This window comes from Trematomus bernacchii, unplaced genomic scaffold, assembly GCF_902827165.1.
Source record: "Trematomus bernacchii unplaced genomic scaffold, fTreBer1.1, whole genome shotgun sequence".
Taxonomy (NCBI): Eukaryota; Metazoa; Chordata; class Actinopteri; order Perciformes; family Nototheniidae; genus Trematomus; species Trematomus bernacchii.
The window spans coordinates 12523-29879 of record NW_022987912.1 but is presented as its reverse complement, the minus strand read 5'-3'; the positions used below and the strand labels follow the sequence as shown (position 1 = coordinate 29879).

The 17357-nt window shown below is 42.2% G+C and overlaps 1 protein-coding gene across 2 annotated transcripts; it reads right to left on the bottom strand.

The window, feature by feature from the left end:
- Positions 1–213: 213 nt before the first annotated feature.
- On the bottom strand, positions 214–16072 carry LOC117470609 (alpha-tectorin-like). Of its 2 annotated transcripts, none has more exons than XM_034115420.1 (19): positions 15873–16072; positions 13911–13939; positions 13310–13431; positions 11260–11472; positions 11011–11094; positions 9958–10054; positions 9678–9819; positions 8639–8888; positions 7222–7366; positions 7045–7141; positions 6898–6960; positions 6591–6793; positions 5784–5909; positions 5370–5557; positions 4581–4735; positions 4105–4350; positions 3436–3598; positions 2268–2370; positions 214–377 (listed from the first exon to the last, which is right to left on the bottom strand). In XM_034115420.1, exons 1-18 carry the CDS (start codon positions 16055–16057, stop codon positions 2281–2283), a joined length of 2598 nt encoding a protein of 865 aa, XP_033971311.1. In that variant the 5' UTR covers positions 16058–16072; the 3' UTR covers positions 214–377; positions 2268–2280. The 2 variants fall into 2 exon arrangements, with proteins under 2 accessions (XP_033971311.1, XP_033971312.1); XM_034115421.1 differs by having other exon boundaries at positions 11359–11472.
- Positions 16073–17357: the final 1285 nt, after the last annotated feature.

The window sequence follows — 17357 nt, the reverse complement described above, 5'->3', positions numbered from 1 at the left end:
AGCGTGCTCTGAGGAATTACATCTGATCTGATCCTCTTCCTGGGTAGTCATCCACATTTCAGTTCTCATTCACTTCCTGTTTCCCTTCTTTAACACTCAGGTAGCTTTCAGGCTGTGCACATTTACAAACAGACAGTATATTAAAGAAGAAATTATATATATATATATATATATATATATATATATATATATATATATATATATATATATATATATATATACTAGTGCACATAGTAAAATAACCCCTTTTGATTATTTCCCCCACATCATAAAGAAGTTAAAACTCAGAATAACTGGAGTCCTCAGGAATAATCTCAGATAATGTGCCGGCTCAGTTTCACAGCAACAAGACCTTCATTTCCACCGTCAGGAATCAGCTGAGAACACAGAGACACTGCTGAGTCATGGTTTATACTTTGCTGCTTTGTGTTCATCAAGGAACTCGTTAAACATCGTGTTAATCAAGGAACTCGTTAAACATCGTGTTAATCGAGGAACTCTTTAAACATCGTGTTAATCGAGGAACTCGTTAAACATCGTGTTCATCGAGGAACTCGTTAAACATCGTGTTCATCGAGGAACTCGTTAAACATCGTGTTCATCGAGGAACTCGTTAAACATCGTGTTAATCAAGGAATTCGTTAAACATCGTGTTCATCAAGGAACTCGTTAAACATCGTGTTAATCAAGGAATTCGTTAAACATCGTGTTCATCAAGGAACTCGTTAAACATCGTGTTCATCAAGGAACTCGTTAAACATCGTGTTCATCAAGGAATTCGTTAAACATCGTGTTCATCAAGGAACTCGTTAAACATCGTGTTAATCAAGGAACTCGTTAAACATCGTGTTCATCAAGGAACTCGTTAAACATCGTGTTCATCAAGGAACTCGTTAAACATCGTGTTCATCAAGGAACTCGTTAAACATCGTGTTAATCAAGGAACTCGTTAAACATCGTGTTCATCAAGGAACTCGTTAAACATCGTGTTCATCAAGGAACTCGTTAAACATCGTGTTCATCAAGGAACTCGTTAAACATCGTGTTAATCAAGGAACTCGTTAAACATCGTGTTCATCAAGGAACTCGTTAAACATCGTGTTCATCAAGGAACTCGTTAAACATCGTGTTAATCAAGGAACTCGTTAAACATCGTGTTCATCAAGGAACTCGTTAAACATCGTGTTCATCAAGGAACTCGTTAAACATCGTGTTAATCAAGGAACTCGTTAAACATCGTGTTAATCAAGGAACTCGTTAAACATCGTGTTCATCAAGGAACTCGTTAAACATCGTGTTCATCAAGGAACTCGTTAAACATCGTGTTCATCAAGGAACTCTTTAAACATCGTGTTCATCAAGGAACTCGTTAAACATCGTGTTAATCAAGGAACTCGTTAAACATCGTGTTAATCAAGGAACTCGTTAAACATCGTGTTCATCAAGGAACTCGTTAAACATCGTGTTAATCAAGGAACTCGTTAAACATCGTGTTCATCAAGGAACTCTTTAAACATCGTGTTAATCAAGGAACTCGTTAAACATCGTGTTAATCAAGGAACTCGTTAAACATCGTGTTAATCAAGGAACTCGTTAAACATCGTGTTCATCAAGGAACTCGTTAAACATCGTGTTAATCAAGGAACTCGTTAAACATCGTGTTAATCAAGGAACTCGTTAAACATCGTGTTAATCAAGGAACTCGTTAAACATCGTGTTCATCAAGGAACTCGTTAAACATCGTGTTAATCAAGGAACTCGTTAAACATCGTGTTCATCAAGGAACTCTTTAAACATCGTGTTAATCAAGGAACTCGTTAAACATCGTGTTAATCAAGGAACTCGTTAAACATCGTGTTCATCAAGGAACTCGTTAAACATCGTGTTAATCAAGGAACTCGTTAAACATCGTGTTAATCAAGGAACTCGTTAAACATCGTGTTCATCAAGGAACTCGTTAAACATCGTGTTAATCAAGGAACTCGTTAAACATCGTGTTAATCAAGGAACTCGTTAAACATCGTGTTCATCAAGGAACTCGTTAAACATCGTGTTAATCAAGGAACTCGTTAAACATCGTGTTAATCAAGGAACTCGTTAAACATCGTGTTAATCAAGGAACTCGTTAAACATCGTGTTAATCAAGGAACTCGTTAAACATCGTGTTAATCGAGGAACTCGTTAAACATCGTGTTAATCAAGGAACTCGTTAAACATCGTGTTAATCAAGGAACTCGTTAGGAAGAACAAATGAAGGAGCTGCCTACCATGCAAAGCTCTTCAGTTTCTCCATCCCATAGTGATGAGGGCCGCGTTCCCATCAGCGTATTTAGCAGATCTGCGCCTCCTGCGAGCTGCCCCCCCACAGCTCTGTACACAGACAGGAAGTGAGCTTCACAGACAGGAAGTTAGCTTTACAGACAGGAAGTGAGCTTTACAGACAGGAAGTTAGCTTCACAGACAGGAAGTTAGCTTCACAGTTAGCTCACAGACAGGAAGTGAGCTTATCAGACAGGAAGTTAGCTTCACAGACAGGAAGTTAGAACACACGTTTACTAATACTCTGTGGGTTAGTACTCTGTGTGTTAGTACTCTGTGTATTAGTACTCTGTGTATTAGTACTCCGTGTATTAGTACTATGTGTGTTAGTACTCTGTGTACTCTGTGTATTAGTACTCTGTGTACTCTGTGTATTAGTACTCTGTGTATTAGTACTCTGTGTACTCTGTGTATTAGTACTCTGTGTATTAGTACTCTGTGTACTCTGTGTATTAGTACTCTGTGTATTAGTACTCTGTGTACTCTGTATTAGTACTCTGTGTACTCTGTGTATTAGTACTCTGTGTATTAGTACTCTGTGTATTAGTACTCTGTGTACTCTGTGTATTAGTACTCTGTGTATTAGTACTCTGTGTACTCTGTGTACTCTGTGTATTAGTACTCTGTGTACTCTGTGTATTAGTACTCTGTGTACTCTGTGTATTAGTACTCTGTGTATTAGTACTCTGTGTGTTAGTACTCTGTGTACTAGTACTCTGTGTACTCTGTGTATTAGTACTCTGTGTGTTAGTACTCTGTGTGTTAGTACTCTGTGTACTAGTACTCTGTGTATTAGTACTCTATGTACTCTGTGTATTAGTACTCTGTGTATTAGTACTCTGTGTACTCTGTGTATTAGTACTCTATGTACTCTGTGTATTAGTACTCTGTGTGTTAGTACTCTGTGTATTAGTACTCTGTGTACTCTGTGTATTAGTACTCTATGTACTCTGTGTATTAGTACTCTGTGTATTAGTACTCTGTGTACTCTGTGTATTAGTACTCTATGTACTCTGTGTATTAGTACTCTGTGTATTAGTACTCTGTGTACTCTGTGTATTAGTACTCTGTGTATTAGTACTCTGTGTACTCTGTGTATTAGTACTCTGTGTGTACCGGAGTGCAGGCCTGGCCCTGTGTGGGGCACAGCTCCAGTTTGCAGTGCAGGTAGATTTCACTGCTTCCTCCAGAGAACTCGAACATGTTGAAGGAGAAAACGCTGGACGTTCCCTGTCCGTTTCCCTGCATCTGCACCGTATCATCAGCAGGGTTCGGACATCTGCCCGGAGACAGGAAATACACAAGATGAAGTCTCAGAGTTTATTTTTTGTATTTGTAAGTCGCTTTGGATAAAAGCGTCTAACAAGTAACATGTAATAAAAAAATGTAAAATGTTGTTCTAACAGTCAGAGTTTATTTTGTTCTAACAGTCAGAGTTTATTTTGTTCTAACAGTCAGAGTTTATTTTGTTCTAACAGTCAGAGTTTATTTTGTTCTAACAGTCAGAGTTTATTTTGTTCTAACAGTCAGAGTTTATGTTGTTCTAACAGTCAGAGTTTATTTTGTTCTAACAGTCAGAGTTTATGTTGTTCTAACAGTCAGAGTTTATTTTGTTCTAACAGTCAGAGTTTATTTTGTTCTAACAGTCAGAGTTTATTTTGTTCTAACAGTCAGAGTTTATTTTGTTCTAACAGTCAGAGTTTATTTTGTTCTAACAGTCAGAGTTTATTTTGTTCTAACAGTCAGAGTTTATTTTGTTCTAACAGTCAGAGTTTATTTCCTCACCCGTTGATGATGAGGTCGTATCGTAGCGAATCATCAGGTGACGCCTGATTGGTTGCCCAGCAGGAGTCTGTCACCATGGCGACCCTGTTGGCGTCCAGCCCCCCCGCCTCCAGCTGCAGCCAGACCTTCTGGTTCAGCTTGATCTCTGTTTTCGGCCCAACATTCTGCAGGAGGCCGGCGTCACTGAAGGCTTTCATCGTCAGAGTGTAGTTCCACTCTCCAGATACGATGTGCTGCACCACAGAGCTGCACACACACACACACACACACACACACACACACACACACACACACACACACACACACACACACACACACACACACACACACACACACACACACACACACACACACACACACACACACACACACACACACACACACACACACACACACACACACACACACACACACACACACTCTTCAGCATTGTGAATGTTAAGCTGTGGTGCATTAAGGACCAGGAGGACCCTCACCTGTCTCTGATAGTGAAGGACACACTCTTGACCTCCGGCTGTTTGTAAAAGCAGGAGAAGTCGATCTTGAGTTGGTCTTGGCGCGTGATGACGCCGCCCGATGAGCGGTTGCTCGACACGATGGAGTTCTCGTAGACGGTCTGGCTGCCGTTCTTCTGCATTGTGAAAGAAAAAGTAATCAGTTCATTTGATCACAGCTCAAACATTACTCCCGAACATTTCCCTCCAGACGGCCATATCTTTATCATCCAGTTCATGGATCACGTGTGTCCTTCTTTCATCAATAAAGGAAACTAGTGGGACATGTCCTCTACAGGACAACAGGAAGTGATGAGCCCTGTAATGGAAAGTGTGGCATTGAAGCTTTGATAAAGGGTTATCCTATAACGACTGGTTTCCTGAAGTGTGGAGAAGACTGATGTTCAGGATGACACTGCAGGAAACCTCCTGGCACTAAAGCACTTTTAGGACCTGTCAGTGTTTCTTGTTGCTCTGTTGTTTTTGTAAGGGTTACTCGCTGCAAGATAAACACGGAAACAGTATTTTGTTACTTTCTATTACTTCCTAATGTTTTGTAAAAAGATAGTTCATTAAATGTGATCATTTTAAGAATACACTTTGTTGGACTGAACCAAAAGGGAACGGTTTAGAGTAGTGGTTATTTATAGGTCATTATGCTGTGATCTCACTGGTCCGGCCCACTGGAGATCACATGTGGCTGTATGTGGCCCCTGAACTAGAAAGAGGTTGACACCAGAACTGGTTTTAAGTTGTGAGGAAAGCACGCACCATGACCTCCGTCCCGCAGGTGTTGCTGCTGTCGAAGCTGAAGGTCACCAGGTGGCTTTGGGGGTCCATGTGGCCCTTGCAGCTGGGGTCTTTCAGGTGTAAGGTGGAGAAGTCGATGCCTTTGTCAGCCAGCAGACATCCAGCCAGAGTCACAGTGGCCGAGCCCTGCCTGCAGACCGGCGGCTCGCCTGCAAACACAGCAACACTTCAAGTTAACCGTTGTCAGGGAGAAGACGAGCTAAAATAACCAACTGATGGTTAGCTCCAAAAGTCCAAAGAAAGAAAAGTACATTCAGGGGCTGTGGTCAGGATGACCTATCATATAATGATATTAGATGTATGATATGAATAACTACTAATGTCTCTAGAGAAACATGTGATGCGTTCAGGAGCGCCTCTCTTCCAGCTCCGTACCTAAAGACTTGGTGGCTCTGTACTTGGAGGAGAACCCAGCCCGACAGAAGCAGCGAGACGACGACCAGATCTCTGCTCCACAGAACTCATGATTACTGCAGGGCTGCTGACAGAGAGGGGGGGGGGCTGCACACACACACACACACACACACACACACACACACACACACACACACACACACACACACACACACACACACACACACACACACACACACACGCGCACGCGCACACGCACACGCACACACACACACACACACACACACACACACACACACACACACACACACACACACACTTAGTGAGCAGATCTCAGATAAGGATTCTAAAGCTCATGATAGTATTAATAACAATTTATAATAATATATATTTAAAATATATTGATAAAAGTTATATATGTATTAACATCTATCTATACAGGAGATATCACACACACCGTAATACAACATCCAACATGAGGAGCCAACTATGACAGTTAGACGAGTTTAAAATATTTAAAATGAAATAAAAATAATTAATTTTACAAAATCTATGCTTTTATTATATTTACTTTAATTTCCATTTTTTCCTTCATACACAGTTTTAAATAGTTATCATAATAATATCACTAATAACAATGATTATACAAACTATTACTAGGAATGAAGTAATAAACCTAGAATGAAGTGGAATCAAACACTGCACACTATCCATATTACATATATCCTGTATATGTGACCATACTCAGGCTACTATACAAACACAGGGACTTCCAGTTGTGTATTAAACCACAACGACTGTGAATATTCAAGTGAAAGAGGGTCTTACAGCAGCCAGAAGTTGACCTCCAGTCCTCCAGGGTCACGTTGGCTTCCAGGCTGCAGGTCTTGGCGTAAGCCTCCAAAAAGTGGCAGTCGACCCCATCCACTGACGGGTATCTGCACAGAGTGTGTGTGCAGGCGCTGATGTACGGCTCTGGGTCGGTGTGCTCGTGACAGGCGGAGAAGGGAGGCTGCCTCATGAGATTACAGCTGTTCAGAGGGAAGAGTTTTCCGTGTTACATTGGTTGATCTTGCAGAAACAACGCTGCTTATATGACATGACAAGACGAGGGTGTTCATGGCTCAGCTCTTACTGGTCGGTGGAGCGGTTGCAGTTGATGGCGCTGTCGACTGAGTCCTGGTATTGAATCTCACAGCTAGAGGGAGACAAAGATCACATTACATCTGAACCCTAATCCACATTATGACAAATAGGTCATATCAGTCGGACTGAGCGGTACCCAGGGAGGCTGATAGAGGACTTCTCTGCAGTCGGGGTGGTGGTCCAGCTGGAGTTGGAGGGGCTGCCACACAAACCCTCTACAGCTTCAGGAAGTCCTGGTGGATGTGAGGGTAGAATTAAAGCTGTTATTCAGAAATAAATATGTAATATTCAGTTTGGAAGTACTGCTCTGTACCTGTCACATGTGCGCTGTTGCCATCAAAGAAGAGAGTCATGTTGGAGGACGGGAACTTAGCAGTGACTCCAGTCTGGTCCTTGGAGAGCTCCACGCCGTGCATCAGCTGAGCTGTGCTGCTGAGCACCAGGGCTTCACCACCAACCTACACACACACACCCCCACACCCACACCCACACCCACACACACACACACACACACACACACACACACACACACACACACACACACACACACACACACAACTCCCTGACAAGGAGAGCGCTGCACATTAGACTTCACTCAAGACTCAGGCTGCATCTCTTTGTACATACAATCAGTACAGACTATTGTTTCATTTGTATGCATATGTTTTGCTTTACACTTCTAAAGGACAAATATTACTTATGCATTGTCGAAACGCAATAAAAAGATTGTTGATCGAAGACTCAGGCTGCACACACACAGACACACACACAAACACACACACACACTCATACTAACAGGTGATTATCTATGTCATTCAGTCACTACCATTCGTTTCAAATAAGATAAGATAAGATAAGATGGAACTTTATTTATCCCCTTGGGGAAATGCAGGCGTTTATAGCAGCAACAGGGTCAGAGTTAAACGTTGAGCATTAGCAGTGGTGCAAGAAGTATTCAGATGGTTACTCACTCACTTACTTCTTCTTCTTACTTGCTACAGTAATGTTTATCTCTTTCACATCTTTGCTAAGCTTGGTAAATGTCCTTATTAAGAAGATCTGTTGTGATGTTCTTAGTTACACTCTATGTGCAGTATGACCTTCACTTTCTGTTGAACTGAGAACTTCTTGATACTGCCTCCCTTACTGCACAACACAGGGTTAGTTTCTGTATCATATCTTATAAGCATATCATTACCTTGCACTATTTGTTTTATATTCTGGTATTTCTTGCACTTGTATCTGTTATATGTCCTATATATATTCATGTTGCACTGTTGGAGGAGCCTGTGATTTAAAGTGGACCTATCATGCTATATTTGAATAATATATTGTAGGGCCATACCTATATAAAACATGTCTGTGAAGTTTTTTTTTCAAAATACCAAACAGATTGACACCATTGTGCCCTCCAAGCTGGCCATCAAGCTCAGAGACCTCGGGCTCAACAGCGCCCTCTGTGACTGGATCCTGAACTTCCTGACGGGCAGACCCCAGGCAGTGCGGGTGGGAAATATCACATCCTCCACCCTGATTATCAACACCGGTGCCCCTCAAGGCTGCGTGCTCAGCCCTCTCCTCTACTCCCTGTTCACCCACGACTGCGTGGCCACACACAGCTCCAACACCATCGTGAAGTTTGCTGATACACCACCACAAAGTAACTCCTAGCAGGAAATGATCAGCATTGCTTGAGCAAACACCCCCATAACTACAACGTGCTAACGTACCCGAACTCTTCCTCCTTGCTCCAGATACATGGTCACACCTGGCAGCGACAGGATCAGGTGGTCCAGAAGAGGAACATCTGTACGCCGGCGCTCCCTGAAAGCGGCCATGAGGTTGAAGCTGGCGCTGCCTTCAGGCTCCATCAGACTGTAGGCACAGCGATCCTGGACAGAGTGCACTGCTCCGTGGAAACCGATCACCGTGGAGCCCGTCACCGTGCACACCACCGGAGCCTTAGGAACCTCAGCGCACCTGATGGACATTCAATTCAACATTCTATTCAAAGGTTTCATTGTCATATGACATTCTTCTGACCTGAGCTCCTCCAACGATGCAACATATATAATCAAATTAAAAAATAAAAAGTAATGCAAAAAGTCTGTATACATGTAAATGGAATATGATATTGCTGCATTGGAGCTGTGCTCTCGGTGCTCTTCTTCAGATCCAGGTTGAACTGTTCCCACTAGGATTCAGAGGCATTCACCGTTGCTTTAGTGACAGTCAGTAATTCACTGCTGACTGTCACTAAAGCAACAGATGCAGATTTCCCCAGTGATTCATATTTTGTTCAGTTTTAATGTACAATGTTTGACGTTAACTGCCAAACGTTTCCCTGTATCATATGGATGATGTTAGCATAGCCAGTCTGAAGAAGCAATAACCAGATTAAGAGCCAACAAACTAAATTAAACTTATTTAAAATATATAACACATGATATGAACATTAGATGGTTACGGCGTTTTAATTATTCACCATAAATGCTTTGTATGAGTACATGTTGCTATCATTGAGTCATTTTCCGTTTTCTACCGGCGCTCTTTCAATAGGATTTCACTTGTGATCTGATATGAAAACTTGTGTAGCCTACAGTATGTAGTGATCACACCTGAAAGCTGGTATGAAAACAACAGGAGAACGGGTCGTGCTGCTCCTCAAAACGGGCCGTGAGAGCGAACGTATCTCTACGGCTCTAGTGATCTGACCCAGCCTCCACACAGATCTGGTTCTTGGTTCTGATATAAAGAGCACATATTTACGTGTTGTCCGCTTGGCAAACCTCCTCGGGCCCACATGCAGTGACAGTAGAGAGGACTGCAGACAGAGAACAGAGTTCAACAGAGCAGGGCTCTGCGCTGGGCCCTAAGTTGGGCATCTCTGAACCCGGCATTACAGCGCCACCTTGGAGGAGAATGGAGGTAATGATATTACACTTCAGTAACTACAGGCAGAATTTAAGATAGGGAAACAACAGACATGTTTTAATATCACATTTAACTTGGAGGACCCCTTTCTTTGGGAACCCCCAGACCAGCTTACCTGAGCCTCTGCATCCACTCAGGTCTCGATAAGTATGAGTTCCTGCAGGAGGCTCCCAGGTATCCATCACTGTGCCACCGACTGTTGTAGAAATGTTCTAGTAAAGGATTACACAGAATGTATTTGTATGCATATTATTTATTTAACAGGGACATTGCACACTAAGAACCATCTCTGTAAATGTGCCAGAGTTAGCCAAGAGGCTCTTTTACAGCTGTAGTCCCTGGACAGATGTTTGAACCTTAAAAACACATTTAAAATAACAAGTAAATACAATCAGTGAAAACAAAGGTAACCTCAACACTGTACACATGAATGAAAGTGTTCTATAGATGCCACTTCTGATATATTTCCTCCGATGTTAGGACATGAAGTAACAGTGAGAGCAGTGGTGAGCTCCTTCATTATTCCAGATTGATATTTCTAATGAACTCCTTTGTCCACTTGAGGGCAGGAAGGAGCAGAACCACCAGCCCCTGGTGCTGTGAGTCCAGCCCCCGTTAGCTCTGCATGCTAGCAGCTACATGTGTCACTGATAAGAACTCTCTTTGTCTTCAGACACATGATGCTGAGTGACTTCTGCTTCCTGAAACTCTAAGGCTGTGTATGACATTATTTCTGACACCTATCTCTGTTTAGAAGTGAAAATAAGAAGAGAGTTTTCAAAGGAGAGGCTTAGAGGAGCAAACAGACTGCACTTGATCTTCTCCATTCACCTATCCATGCTGAACTGAAAGCTGGTTCTGTATTCATATGAATGATGTCTGATAGTGATACAAAGGAATAATGGATCACACACAGCCTCAGTTCTCATTTCTCAGGGTGGTTAGGGTACAGAAGTCTTCTCAGGGATCAGTTCTCATTCAGAGTGAGTGTGAGGAAGGCTGGAAGACAGCAGCTTTCTAACAGAAAGCATTTAGGATATGAGTTTCCCTGGCACACAGAAACAAACAGGACAACATTGCATTGGTATCGGGACCTGACAAATGGTAACTCTAAACATCGGTGAGGCTGAAGGGTTAGGGTTAGGTAACAGCCTCATGTCATACTTACTAAACTAGCAGAAAACGGACGGCGAGCAAGATGATATGTCCTGCAAGCAGCTTGCAACCCATAATTGATGAATTCCCAATACATCTGAAAGCAGGAACAGAGAGAGAAATATTAGGAAATGCTTCCAACATTTTACAAATAAACTTTGATTTGAAGTTGTCTTTGCCACACAATGTCTTTGAAATGTTCATTTTGTACAAACAGCTGGACAGCCAGTCAGTGTGTAACAGGGATCGGATCAGGACTCACATTCCATGTAGAACCATTATAGAACTCGAGATAAAAGTAACCCTGTCCCTGGGTTTTGATGTTAACAAGAGAAGAGTGAGGGGTAACTGGTGTCTTTACTATTCTGTAGATCACTCTGTCTGAAGCCACCCCGTCGCTGGTCACCACACAGTCAATGTCGTCCTCAGATGGGTCATTTTTTAAACAAACTTCATCCTTATTGCCCATCTTGACCTGCAAAAACAAAAAAAGGAACTACAATATGAAGGCTTTCGCTCCAGAACAGCATCGTCTCATCTCCTCAAATGTCTGAGCTGCAAGGTGTGCTTTGAGCTACGGAGAAAAAGGATAGGATCAATGATGAGATCAAAACATTTCTCTCACTTTGGAAAAAAGCTTTCTACAAGCCACTGTCCAACAAGTCTTTATGTCTCCTTTCATACAGAGACACATGTGGAATCAAAGAGACGCGTCCAGCTGCTCCAAACCACTTCCTGTTGGCTCTAGTAATGATCTGTCCCCACTCCATTGAACTGATCTGATCAGTGCCTGACCCCATAGACCCCATAGACCCCATAGACCCCATAGACCCCATAGACCCCAGAGACCCCATAGACCCCATAGACCCCATAGACCCCATAGACCCCATAGACCCATAGACCCCATAGACCTCCATAGACCCCATAGACCCCATAGACCCCATATACCCCATAGACCCCATAGACCCCATAGACCCCATAGACCGCATAGACCCCATAGACCCCATAGACCCCATAGACCCCATGGACCCCATAGACCCCATAGACCCCATAGACCTCATAGACCCCATAGACCCCATAGACCCCAGAGACCCCATAGACCCCATAGACCCCATAGACCCCATAGACCTCCATAGACCCCATAGACCCCATAGACCCCATAGACCCCATAGACCCCATAGACCCCAGAGACCCCATAGACCCCAGAGACCCCATAGACCCCATAGACCCCATAGACCCCATAGACCGCATAGACCCCATAGACCCCATAGACCCCATAGACCGCATAGACCCCATAGACCCCATAGACCCCAGAGGGAAATGTTACGCTCACTTTCCAGCTCCGGACCAGACTCACAGTGATGCATTCTGGGACCAAGCCTGTCTCAGTGCGTCTGATATTGAATAATATGAGGGGAAACTTTTATAATACCCAAAATAACAGCTGGCACAAAAAGCACACACTTTAAACTTTGTGTGTAATACTCAATTCATTCTCTGCCTTTAGCAACATGTCATTATTCATTTGCTCCCATATTTACAGGCTGACACGCTGAAAGGTAACAAACCGCTTACATCTATATATAAATAAGATCAAGACAAACACACTAGGGACTGATTCTGAGGACTGTGAGTTAGTACATATTAAACAGTGAGTTAGTACATATTAAACAGTGAGTTAGTACATATTAAACAGTGAGTTAGTACATATTAAACAGTGAGTTAGTACATATTAAACAGTGAGTTAGTACATATTAAACAGTGAGTTAGTACATATTAAACAGTGAGTTAGTACATATTAAACAGTGAGTTAGTACATATTAAACAGTGAGTTAGTACATATTAAACAGTGAGTTAGTACATATTAAACAGTGAGTTAGTACATATTAAACTGTGAGTTAGTACATATTAAACTGTGAGTTATCTATAATATCTATACCTTATCTAAACCACAGATATACCTTTATTATGTGTAATATGTGTAATATGTGTAGTAAGAGTAGTAAGAGTAGTATGTGTAGTACGTGTAATATGTGTAGTATGCGTAGTACGTGTAATATGTGTAGGATGTGTAGTATGTGTAGTACGTGTAATATGTGTAGTACGTGTAATATGTGTAGTATGGGTAGTATGGGTAGTACGTGTAATATGTGTAGTATGTGTAATATGTATAGTATGTGTAGTATGTGTAGTACGTGTAATATGTATAGTACGTGTAGTATGTGTAACATGTGTAATAATACCAGTCATCAGCAGTCAGTGTGTGTGCTGGATGATCACAGGAAACACAGGCAGGGTTTCATTGTACTCACGTGTACCCATGTGTATGTTTTTCCATAGAAAGTGATGGGCATGGTGCTGATGTTGATGTTTCCACCAGGAGCATTCAGAGTGACAGTCTGAGAGGCAGAGAGCTCCATCTGGCTGGCAGCAACTGCAGGAGTTCCAGGAGAAACCCATCCATCAAGAACAACCTGAACACTCATCGTTCCCTGAAGTCTCTCCTCTGACTTGAAGTGACACTCATCAGTGCAATGAGTGAATAATGATATACTTATTTATTCTGTAAAGCATGTGCTCCTTCAGGGTGAATGTATACAGGGTATCTGGGTTCTGTTTCATTCATAAATACAAGTGGTTGAAGGCTAACCCCCTCATTAACTGAAGCCATCAACATGTTGAATAAGAGCTACCCGTTCAGATTTATATTGATTTCATGGATGAGCACATGTTTTAAAAGTCTGTCATTCAAACATTATCTTTGTTTATTTGCACAAAGAAGACAGTAGAGTAGTGCGGGGCTATTACACACTCGCAGTGACTCTATGCACAGAGGACTTGACTTTGAAATGCATTCATAATGCCTTTCAAACACATGTTGTTTGTCACAGTGAAGCCTGCGATGCTGCTTACCTGCCAGCAGGAGGAGCAGCTTCATGACTCTGCACAGAGGAAGAGGCACAAACACCGGGTTAACGCACGATAACACACATTAACAGCGTACACAATGAAGGGTCCTCGGCAGGAAGTGGTTCATACACTTCCTGAAGATTCAAAACAATGTTCTCTAAACCCGTCAAATGCTCCCTGACTGATTCCCTGATGTCACCAGTTTAGTGATGCAAAGAGGCTGTGAGCAAAACTGAGACATTGAGATAAGAAGACGTACTGGTGGTTTTTAACTGAACACATATCTGGAAATCATTTCCCTCAGCTTCACTATTGTCATCCAATGAACACACTTTCACACGTTATGTAAAGAACGGGCCAACTCTGTCAGGGGCAGCACTGTGCACGAGTAACTTCAGGAGTAATGCCAATTCCACCGTGATGTGGAGATGTAACTTTCTTTCTGTGTCGTTAGCGTTAATAGTTATACAATCAGTATGTTTCTGTTTCAATGCTTTACAAATGCACACACTTGTTACAAGAGCACACAATATTTATATCCTATTGATAATGCTCTCAAAGTGCTTCAGATGAATGAACACTTTTAGATTTATAAAATATAACAATCCACAAGTGATGTGTGACATCATGTTTCAGAGAGTTAGGCTAAAACCTTTAATCATGTATTCACAATAATCATATGGAGGTACCTACTTAAATCATTGTCTTACTCCTGCATGACATGTTTAAAGTGCATTTTGTTCACTTATTGAACCTAGCAATAAAGCCAACTGTTTGGTATATGTTCAAGGTCTCCTGTTATACTATTTTTAGGCATATATTATAGGTTTCAGAGATATAAAAAACATGTCTCTGAAGTGCTTTGCTCCAAAGCCCAAACAGATCATTGCAGCCTCATCCCCCTCTATTTCAGGCCTGTGACTAAAGAGCTGATTCTGGGTCAGTAGCTTCCAACGTACCTGAGCTGCTGCTGGCCACGCCCCTTTGTGAGTCTCCTGACACACGGGGACACATATTTATGTATGAAAGCATGATAGGTGACCTTTAAGTTAATGCAATGAATGTTTTTTTGCAACTTAAAAGTGTTGTGTTTGTACTTAATAAACAAGTTGTTCCTACTCACCATACTAACTTACCTTAGTTATTGTGAGGCATTGAGTTTGCTTACTTTTTTAAAGTTACCACAACTTATTAAGTTTTACTATGTACGTTCTTCTACAGCAAAAAGTCTTTACCTCTATTAGTCTTCTGTACACTTTTCTGTACCTTAACTACTTCCACCTCTTCAACCCACAAACTCGGTTCAAACATCAAAACGTTAATCTCAGTTAGGAATGCTATGAATAATATTCACCATAATTCATCCACGTTTCACTTCAGAAGTCAATGGAGAAACTGTTAAAGGTGGGGTAGGTAAGTTTGAGAAACTGGCTCGAGATACACTTGTTGTTATATTCCATGGAATGCTCTTAACATCCAGATAGCAATGAATATCTGAAGTGCTTTGACAAGAAATCCATAAAGAAATATCATCTGTGGAAGCTGTAGTACTGTAAAGAGCACGACCAATCATCTGAGCCGGCCCGGCTGAAATGACTGGATGGCCTACCTGCCTGTCAGCCTTCCATCTGTGCACAAACTTATCTCGTGCCCTCATTGGTCATGTGCGCGTTCATGTGTTTTGGAGGAGGGGCTCTGTGAGGAAGTGGCAGATTTTCTCCGGCTGTGTATTTTCAAATTCTAGCGCACTCGAGCCGGTTTCTCCAAAATTACCTACCCCACCTTTAAGACTTCAGCTGCTACCTGCTCCCCGTACGTTACTCAGAAAGCTCAGCATTCAGCATTCACACGGATCTCTCTTCAGGATTCTCTGTGTTTCTGAGCAGTCTGGTCCCTGCACCGAGTCACAGGAGACTTCCTGATGGAGATGCAGGACCGTGAGGTGAAACATAAGTGGAGACTCACCGTCTGGAGGAGGTCCGGGGCAGCTGATGCTTCTGTTTAGGTCCTGGTCCTGGAGGTCCGGGGCAGCTGATGCTTTTCTTAAGGTCCTGGTCCTGCAGGTGCAGCTCTGATGTGGCGCTGTGTCTCGCTCTGTCTGTTTTTATGCTGTTTCTGCTCGTCCAGCCCCTAAAGACTGACGCAAACATTCCTGAAAACTTCTCAGTCTGGTTATTCTTGTATTAAAAATGGTTTCCTGTGTTTCTATCTATATGGCTTGTGTGTATGTGTATGTGTGTGCGAGAGTGTGTGTGTGTGTGTGTGTGTGTGTGTGTGTGTGTTTGTGTGTGTGTGTGTGAGTGTGTGTGTGTGTGTGTGTGTGTGTGCGAGAGAGTGTGTGTGTGTGTGTGTGTGTGTGTGTGTGTGTGTGTGTGCGAGAGAGTGTGTGTGTGTGTGTGTGTGTGTGTGTGTGTGTGTGTGTGTGTGTGTGTGTGTGTGTGTGTGTGTGTGTGTAAACTACAAGAACCAAAATGGCTCAGTGGAAATGCTTGATGAGTGTTAATCAGTGAAATATAGGCTGAAAGTCTTTATTCAAATACAGATGTATACGTACTGTTTCTGGTTTTGAAAGTTTCTGAACATACAGCCATCAAGTGGTGTCCTTTTTCTCCCCTTTTTTTCGTGTCACACAGAACGATTTTAAAAGCAATGTATTTCTATTGGTAGTATGTTTCGTGCCGGCACCACGTCTTTTTGTCCGGTCGGGTCTTGGAAGACCAGAAGCTGTGTGGCTCATTAAAATGTTTTGTTACTCAATATCAAGCCACGATATTGTTTTTATTTTAAATTCTATAATGTCTGACTTTTTTTGCCGTCCGTGAGGAAAATAAATGGCTCAGAGCCTCAGAATACAGAAATCTGTATTTTTTAAATATTGTTTTCCTTGTAATTTGTCATTCTTTTCTAAATAACACACTGTTATTTACTCAACAGTCACACAAGGAAACACATCACCTTGTGTGACTCAGAATTCCCCTAATCCTTGTCTCATCTCTTAAGACTTCTGTTTTTTTAACTCAGTTCCTTGTATGTCACTCAGGTTGATGTCTTGGTACTTCCTTAACTGTGAAACATTTGATTTATTTGGATCGGTTAGTATCAGTTGAAGTAATTCAATCTCTATTTCCTTGTATGTTGAAGTGTCTGAAACCAGAAACCTCCCAGACCCTGACAGATACTCTTCACCCTTTTGCATTTCTTTACAGAAGGTCAAGCAGTAATATCAGCGGTTTGAACAGTGAGATGTGTCCTGATGATCAATCGGTAGGTTTCACTCTGACCTCTGACCACAACTTGTTCACCACTGGTCCCATTCATCTGTCAATAGAGCCATTTGAAACTTGGATGGCTCTGGCAGAATGTTGTCCAACAGGAACTGAAGACGATCTGTGTTTTTGATTGACCTGGCATCTCATGAATGTTTTGGTGCCAGAAGTCAATCAGTGCGAT